General features: G+C 48.1%; 1 protein-coding gene across 1 annotated transcript; it reads left to right on the forward strand.

Moving 5' to 3' along the window:
• The first annotated feature begins 670 nt into the window (after positions 1-670).
• LOC112566752 (frizzled-4-like) lies at positions 671-4754 on the forward strand. The gene is given in 3 exon segments (XM_025243088.1): positions 671-2125; positions 2128-2271; positions 2274-4754. Coding segments are annotated over 3 exon segments (1911 nt in total). The 5' UTR covers positions 671-1197; the 3' UTR covers positions 3113-4754.
• The last annotated feature ends 4700 nt before the right edge of the window (positions 4755-9454 follow it).

Consider the following 9454-nt stretch of genomic DNA (forward strand, 5'->3'; position numbering starts at 1 on the left):
AAACATTATTTTTCCATGTCAATGCTTTTATTGTATAACATATATTATTAATAAACGGAAATCTCATTAGCTAGGAAAATTTAAGTTAAGTTTGGGAAATGTTCTTTTTGTGAGATGAGCGGGTTTGTATTCACATTGTTTTTCATTACAGCAACTTCTCACGTTTAACCCAAACGTGTATTTGTGCTGACTGTGGGCTTTCCGTTGACTTAGGTGGTATAATTTCTTTAATTACTTTCAGTAACCCAATGGCAAAGATAAAGATACAGTACCAGGACTTCACATTCCGACTTTCTCGTCAGGGGTTTGCGTGGAGCACCCGCTTCACTAAACCATTTCCTGACACATTTCGGTCTGGTGCCGAGCTCGGATCGTTTGTCTTCAGCCTCTAGGTGCGTACTAGAGGCAACCGGGAGAGGTGGGAGAAGGGAGGGCAGAATAGAAGCAACTGTTCGCACAAGGGAGTGCTCAGTGCTCACCCATAGTCTGCAGTGCTTGACCAGGCGGTGTCTTGTGCGAAGGGACAGCCTCCCGCTGTCTGCGTTTCCTCGGGGCCGTGATTGACAGTCTAACGAGGCTGATTGATGCCGCCTTTCTTCCTTGCCGCGAAGGACTACAGGCGGGGCTTTATCACGCAGCGCGGCCGCTGATTGGCGGAGAGGCGTGTGAAACAGCCAGAGGCCCCGGGTGTTTCAGGCAGCGCGCGCACTAAGCTGTTTTTCTCTGCCGCCGAGGGCAGTTGTACTTCAGTCGCCAGTTGAGCCGTTCACAGCGGCAGAGCCTGTACTCAAAGAGCGTAACGTGCGGCGTAAAGTTGTGTATAGCAACGTGGGAAGTTCTGTGGTGATGTCCTGTCCTGACAGAAACTGACTGCAGCAGCGAGGAGTGAGTGGTTGTGGGGCCAGTCCCGCAGCAAACGCCATGGCTAGTCGTGCAGCACTCATTGTACCCAACTCCTGACGGGACGGCACGCAAGCCCTTTCTCTCCTGCCGTGTGCTGGGTGGTTGCCTTCCGAGTACTGTACAGTGCTGTGCCGCCGTGTTGTGTGTGTGTGCTTCTTGCCCCTTTCCTGTGTGTGCCTCATCCACACACTGCAGGCAGCCGGGGGTCGAGTTGCAGCAGTTTCTTATTTTGTTCAGCTACACGGACTTGGCTTTGTTGTAGCCGAGACCAAGTGTGCAGCACGGTGAGCCATCATGGATCTCGACTCCCACCACAACAATAACGGCGGCTTCTGTGCAGCTTCCGCGCTTCGGCATCGGCAAAAGCCTTGGAGTCTGGTTATTCTGAGCATGGCTCTGGTGGTGCACGTGCCGGGGACCCTGGGCACGGAGGCTGTGCGATCGTGTGAGCCCATTCGTTACGAAATGTGCAAGGGTCTGGGTTACAACGTCACGGGCATGCCCAACCTCGTGGGACACCGGGACCACCAGGATGCTTCGCTTCAGCTGCAGACCTTCACCCCGCTCATCCAGTACGGCTGCTCCAACCAGCTGAAGTTCTTCCTCTGCTCCGTCTACATCCCCATGTGTACCGAGAAAGTGATGGACCCCATCGGTCCGTGCAGGCCCATGTGCGAGAGCGTTCGTCGCCGTTGTCAACCAGTGCTGAATGAGTTCGGATACCCGTGGCCAGCCGCCCTCAACTGCTCCAAGTTTCCGCCACACAATGACCAGAACCACATGTGCATGGATGGACCTGGGGAAGGAGTTGAGGATACGTATACCCATCGTCCTTACAAACCTCGTCCTGCGAAGGAAGGCTACACTACGCTTTACCCTGGGGAGGAACGACCACCAGGGGCACTACCCCCTATTCATCACCTGAGGAAGTGTATAGCTTATCAAAATGCAGAGAAATACGTGTACATCAATCGCACCGAGAGATGCGCCCTGTTGTGCGGGCATGACGATGCCTTCTCGAAAGAAGACAAGCGTTTCGCAGACGTGTGGATGGCCATTTGGGCAGGTGTGTGCTTCCTGTCCACTCTTTTCACTGTTCTTACCTTCCTTATCGACTCTCAACGCTTTCGCTATCCCGAGCGTCCCATCATCTTCTTGTCCATGTGCTACAACATCTACAGCATCGCCTACATCGTACGGCTTATCGCCGGCCGAGACGACATCGCTGCGACATGGAGAGCCAAAGCGGTAAGAGTATTTTAATTCAAGAAGGGTTGGAAAACACGGACTGTGCCATCGTGTTCCTCCTTCTGTACTTCTTTGGTACTGCGAGCTCCTTGTGGTGGGTAGTGTTGACCTTCACCTGGTTTTGGCCGCGGGGCTGAAATGGGGTCACGAAGCAATCCAGCTTCACAGTTCTTACTTTCACCTAGCCGCTTGGGCGTTGCCGGCGATAAAAACCATCGTCATTTTGGTCATGAGAGACGTGGATGCAGACGAACTGACGGGGGTGTGTTACGTGGGCAACCAAAACACAAACACCCTCATGGGCTTTGCTGTGGCCCCACTGATCGTCTACCTCTTGCTGGGTATTTCCTTTTTGGCTGCAGGCTTCCTGGCACTTTTCAGAATTCGCAAGCAAGTGCGGAACGACGGGGTGAAGACAGACAAACTAGAAGTGCTGATGGTGCGGATCGGTATATTTTCCGTGCTGTACACAGTGCCTGCCACGTGCCTGATCGGCTGTCTGTTGTACGAGTACGTCAACAGAGAATCGTGGTACATGAAGCGTGACCACAACACGCCAAACATCGAAGTGTTCATGTTGAAACTGTTTATGTCCTTGGTGGTGGGCATCACCAGTGGCATGTGGATCTGGTCAGCCAAAACCTTGGCCTCGTGGAGAGGCTTTATCCGAAAACTCTGCACTCGCCGGGCACCTGCCGAGGGCAGGAAAAGTGGAATTGAATATAGCGTTCCCATTCATCATTACCAGCAGGTACCGGTCAAATCTCATCAGCATCACACAGGCAGGACCATACGCATGGACAAAACCAGCTCAAGCGTGGAAAATCAGACTCAGAGACCATCGTGTGAAGCCAAGAAATGCCGGTGTCAAGACCTTGTAGCAACACAGACCATCGTAGTTCTTGGTCGTCGTGAGACGTTCTCATTGTTTTTTTTTTTAATTATTGAAATTTATGTGTAACACCGACATTGTGTGTACTTACATTGTTGTGTAAACATTGAACAGCACAACTGCTGAATAAGTCTTAAAAAATGAAAACATTGCAGGTTACAAAAGTAACAGTCACTGCACGCGAACAGGTCTGAGGAATGTTGATCGCTGTGAGTGGATGGATAGAATGTTGTTTGGCAAGTGACTACAAGAATTGATGTGCCCAAAAATTTACAGTTCAGTCCTGTGACAGTCCCTCTGTTAGAAAACTCGTTTCTCCTTGTGTGCTCCATGCCAGTATCTATCGACCCATGTGATACACAGCGCTGGCGCTCCTGCACGATCGCGCACGCCCGATCCTGATGGGCATTTGCTTTATGAGTCACTTGTGTCCTGTCAGCGAGCTGTGCACTGCCCCGGCGCCTGGTGTCTTGGGCCTCCCATCTGTCCTTGATTTGTGTCTCCATCGGCCACGTGTGGTGTGTGCTGCACATTTTACACCTGTCTCTCTCCTTCACTCTCTCTCTCCCTCTCTCCTTCCTCCTTCTCTCTCTCTCTCCTCCCTCAATCTCTCTTGTATTCTTGGAGAATTGTGATTTGAGACAGTGTCTGGACTCCAAAGTTTCTCAGCTTGTGACAATACTAATTACCTGAGACAATTGGATTTTCTTCAAACTCTTTGCCAAAGACAAATTATTAGAGTTTGTGTGTCAGAACCTGGGAAAGAAATGGGATTATGAATTCATTGTGCCATCTGTTCGTGTGCGAAAAAAAACAAAAAAAAACCCAAAAGCTTTGCTCCCACCAGACCAAAGAGATGAACATTATCTTCCTGCCTACCTACCAACCTACTTACCTGTCTACCTGTGCACGGTAAATAAATACTCGCTTATGTGTTGTTACATGACTGCATTTGTCGCCGTTCGGACCAATGTCTGGGGGGCCATTAGAGTAGCCCATCTTACGGGTAAAAGTTCGATAATTTCAGTTGTGTGTGTGTGTGGAGAGAGAGAGAGAAAGTTGGAGGGGGGGGGGAGGAGAAAAGAAGGAGAATGGAGTCTGATGAATGATTGAAACCAACATGTTATTGGAAAGAAAATGAACTTAACAAATGTTTAATGTTCTATGTATTTAGAAAAGTCTGAACACTCGTGAAATCTTTTTAAATGCTAAGACTTGTTAGCGTGAACTTGAAGCTTTAAGTTATTTAGACAGAATTAATAATGTTTGAGGTTGGTTTTTATGTATGACTTCACATACCTCTAGAAGCACGCTTACTGATGTGGTAGTCCCATAGTTGAAAAGCTATCCTCGTTATGGGTTTGAACAAATTTTATCCAGAAATGAATTTTCATGATTGAGGTACTAAACATGTAGATCTCAAACAGTGTTCACTTTAAGCATCGTATTCATTTGCATTCTCTCTTTGAATTCATTGTTGTGTTGCTGTGAGAGAGAGAGAAGAGTGGACGGTGCAGTTGTTTCAAACTGTCAGTACGGGGTAGTTTCTTCATGGGCGCTTTGTGGCCACCTATATGCGTGTCTGTTGTCATTTGATAGTTGATATGTTTTTGTATATCAGGTTATGCTGTTGTGCCCAAAGATTGCAGTATTCCCTCACACCTCTAATACTATTTTCTTGTCATGTTGAACAAAACTGAGTGAGCGTTCAGACTGTTAATTTTTGTACTGCTGTTTGAAAGGTTTGTGAGTAGGCAGGCATTCGCTTGCGGTTACCATAGAACGGTGTCACAGCACCTGATTTGGTGTCCTGTCCGTCGGCTGACCTGTTGACACTAGACTTACTGGACTTTGTAACGATTTAGCATCAAACCGACGACAATAGTCCCAATAAATAAACTTCAGAAGTATTGTTACTGATCCCTTTGTGGGTACACGTGTAAAAATAATCGGTAACACGGGTATTGGAAATGAATTTTCGAACTAATCTTAAAAAAAAGGAATGATGGAATGTTGGTATTATCCGATAGGAAGGAACTTGAGTTTTGGCGAAGGTTGTGAGTGTTTGATATGTAAGAACCTTCTCGCCTCTGTGTGGAGGGAGAGAAAAGAATGCCGGCCTTTAAAAGCGGGGTCTGCACACTTCCTCCTTTCCACCCCAAGCAGAAGTAGAATGTGGCAGCCATACATCTCCAGCAGTGACAAGCTGACAGCACGCCACCCCGCCACTGCATCTCTGCCGACTACTTATTACCTGTAATCATATCCCCCGAGCCCCTCCCATCTCCTCCACCCTTCAGCTCCGGCAGACTAAGAAAACGCAGCCTTGCCTCGTCCCAACCCCCCCGTTACCCGGACTCCCCACGCATCCACCCCACGGTAAAGGATTGCCGGACGCGGCTGTCAGAATTCTACACAGTGCGAGATGGGAACAGAGCACTACACCACACTACTAGTCAGTACAGTGAGAGAAAAGAGAAGAGGGCCCAGATGTGGATGTGTTGTGCTCTGCTCCGGTAAAGTGGAATGATTTATGGTGCCAAACGCACGAGGGTGCTCGGCTGTGGTCTAGGCGTCTCTCTCTCTCGTCTTTCTTAGGCTGTGTCTCTCTCGGTGTACCAGCAGCAAACATCCCTCTTTTCTTTAGTAGCCACCAACTTTGCAGCAGGACTGTAGGCGGCTGCCGTGAGCTAGCTAGCTGCTACATTGTTGTGCGTGCCTCCGCAGTAACACATGGCCTGCCACCACGGTTCAGCAACTGCGCACGTGTCATTTGTGGTCGGGCGCTAAGGTCAGCCTGTACTCGGGGCTGAGCGGGATACAGCTAAAAAAAAAAAGGGTTGCGGGCAAGTCCACGGCCCCTGTGATACGAGACTAGAGTATAATCTGTATTACAAGGTGTTACTGTGGGAATTAGTTTGTGGCATTGTATTGCCTCTAACAGCTGTGGCGACAATTAAATCATGAACATGACCTAGTCCACATCAGCGGCCTCATCAACAGTATTAGGTTATTGTAAAGGTATAATTATAATTTATTTACCTGGTTTGGGCCAGCTGCAGCTTAGTTTTACTTTACAGACGATAGAATAGTGTTGATAGTATAAGTAACGGGGCTTGTTATTTTGAGTATTTCTCTTTCGATGGGTATCGTTGTCCGTGTGCAGCGAGCGCCTCCTTTTCTCTTCCCGTCTTCACCGGAGCAGCCGCACTAGGGACAGCAACAATACCAAATGGGGTTCGGGGAACAAAATATTCCTGCCCCAGCATGCCTGCCCACATCTAGTCCAGGCCATGGAGGCTGAGCACAGTGTAAACACGGAATTCTGTTGGCTAATGTGGCCACACAGTATGGCACGCACCTTACTTCCTCCCCACTCGTCCATTTACTGCCCCGCACCTTTGCTTTTACTGCATCTTTCTTTTCTCAAACTTGTCGATAGGGAGTGACAAGGGTGTGTGTGTGGATTGAATGTGTGTGTGTGGATTGAATATAATATTAAGATGACCATGATCAATGGGAGGAAAGCATTGCCACACCGAGGCTGCACGGTTTTTAGTCTGGGTGAGAGGTGTTCACCACTCGCCTCGGCACCGAGTGTGCCACCTGTGCCACACGCTGTTTGTCGGAGACAGGGCAAGACGGATCTCCCTGCCACTCTCCTCTGACCCGACACCTGACTGAAATCCCACGGCCGCGTGTGGCGGCACGTCACACAGCCCCTTTTTCCTCCCGACCTCAGCTGGGTCCTAAGTAACTCGGTGCCCGCTAAGCCGGCCACTTCCTATACGAACCGCAGGTGCTACTACTAGTATTGTTATCCCAGGTCGCTGAAACAAGCAAGTTCTCGTTTTTCAAACGTGAGTTCTCGAGTACGTTTGCGTCTTCTGCCTACCTCGCTGGGGTATTGGCGAAGGAGGAACGGGGCTAGAAAAGCTATTCTTTGCTGTGTTTATTTCTGCCTTCCTTCGGGAGGCCTGGCGTGTTTGCTTCTCCACCTTTCCGACACAGCCGTACAAATTCCCTTCTCTGTGTGTGTTTGTGTCTGCCCTCGTATCCCTATTTCGGCGTCCTGACCGCCACTGTGTTTTTTTTTTTTTAATTCAAACTCGGGCGGGACGAGGGGGCGCCCCCCTCTCTTCACTCTTCGCTCCCAGACTGTCCCCCCCTTAGATCGTTTGTTTAGCGTGAAGCACGTAGTAGTCTGTTCGCCCTGTGGAAACCGGTGTGGATGCTCTTCGTGCACAGCGAAAAAAGCAGGTAATGTGGAGCGAGGCAGAAGGGGTGTCGTGTTCATCTGCAGGGTTAAAAGGGGAGATTTATCAAGTCCGCCTTGACAGCTCGGCAACGGAGAGGGAGAACTCTGCCGGGCCAGAGTGTCGCCACTGTGCACCGCCTGCAGGCTTCCGACCCTCAACCCAACGACGACTCTCCACTGATTTATGGTACTGCTCTCTCGCGACTCTCATTTTTCCCCTGCCCGATGAAGGTACCCAATCCTTACAACGGAATGCCGAGTGAAAAGCTCGGTTCTGGCGTTGGTTACCGAGAAAGACAAGTATTAGTCGAGGAGCAATGAGGCGAAAGTTTCATAGTAACAAACTATTGTTTGGTGTTATTGGTTCTAAGAAACGGATTACATGGCCGTTGAGAAACAAAGTTGCATCAAAGAGAAAACAAATGCTCTGTGTTACAGTACTGGAATGGCAAACATGTCTAGTTATTAACATTCAAATTAAGATTATCCAGCGGAAAATCGTAAAACAATAACAACGGCACGCTCCATAATCCGTCCAGTCGTGCGTTTCTCACCTGAACCTGATTTCGGCTGTCGTAAACTGAATCGCTTGTTACGCTTGCCACCCCGTTCTGTCCCTGTGCGACCCTAACACATTTGCGAAGCCTTGTCAGTCAAGAGCGGCAATGGATTTACCTGCGAAAAGCCTTTTGCCTCTCGATCCGGACTGTCTGGTGCGGGACACTGGGTTCGGCGAGGCGGAGAGGGTGGGGTTGGGGGTTGGGGGGTCTGACCGTGCAGCACGCATGACTGACTCTACCACGGAGAACAAAACGTTAAGATTTAGCCTGGCCCCCTCCTCACAATGGCACCGGACCCTCGGCGTGATTCATATCACTCAATAATGACAAATTACTCTTGTGCGCTGCCAGGTGAACAGGATTACTCCGGGTGCGTCTGCACCCCCACGGAATGCTTGTCGGGTATACAACCGGACTGTTTTGTGCATTTACTCCAAACAGACAAAGCTTACTTACAACTTATTAATCATTCCTATTTTTTTTTAATTTTATTTTTATTTATTTATTTTTTTTGTAATTGGCAGGTAAAATTTCTGAACTATTTCACTCACGGCATTTCAAGTTGTACACATCCATTGGTTATAATATAGGATTGTTTGGTACCCGGTTTCTTGGTATGTTGCTAAATGGGTATGACCGCACATTGTCAACAGGAGACAGGGCACTATTGTGTAACCAGTTCGTGCAGTTACGTGACAACGTAACCACGTAAACTACGTCATTATGTGATCTATTCCTTCAACTGCCACTTGACCTGTTGACTGCATGCAGTGGCTCGTTTCACCACAAACAATGAAAATAAGAGAGTTATTGGCAGAGCTCCTCGGAGTTCGTTCCTCGTCGTAAGCGATACTGTAAAGCGGAAACCTATCATTTTCTGTCGTAACTGCACTCTACTAATTAACATTGCCCTGTCACTTAAAGACCCGCAGGTCTCACCATGAGCCAGAGAACAGAAAAAGTGAGTGTGTGCGAGAGAGAGATTGAGCATGTGCATGAAAGCTGTATTAGCGCATGTGTGAATGCCAGCAATGAAAAACTCAGCCGGATTTGGAGTAAGGGTGGTGAGACCGGGTGTGAAGGAGGGTAGCTGATGACGCGCATTTATCGGGTGGATAAGGTCTTTATATTCCGGTGGAAGTAATAATTTTAAGATTTTTTTTTTTGTTTAGTGCTTTCAAAAAAATCACAAAATAAAACCAGAAATAATTTAAGACATACTTAATATATATACTTCTATATTTAAACATTGTTGTTAAATTGATCGGTGTGAATTCTAGGAATTGCTTAAACTAGGATTCCAGAAACCCTAAGACAACTTTAACTGAAACAAAATTTTGAGGGCGAAAAATCCTATTTGGTTGTGCGTTTACCATGAGGACAGTTCTTTGCAATGCACACTTATTTGTGGCTTATTTTAAACGGGTGTTGATTTTCCGTTAAAGCAGTTTAAATCTGTATTTCGTGTAGGCTAAAGTGTCGTTTTTGTCGCGGGTGTGAACGAGTCTGCCTGCCTATGTGTGAGCATACATACCCACGACAGTTCCTAGGTTTATGTTGATTGTGAGTTGTATTTACTGAAGGTCCAAAACT

The sequence above is a fragment of the Pomacea canaliculata genome, linkage group LG6 (assembly GCF_003073045.1).
Source record: "Pomacea canaliculata isolate SZHN2017 linkage group LG6, ASM307304v1, whole genome shotgun sequence".
Classification (NCBI taxonomy): domain Eukaryota; kingdom Metazoa; phylum Mollusca; class Gastropoda; order Architaenioglossa; family Ampullariidae; genus Pomacea; species Pomacea canaliculata.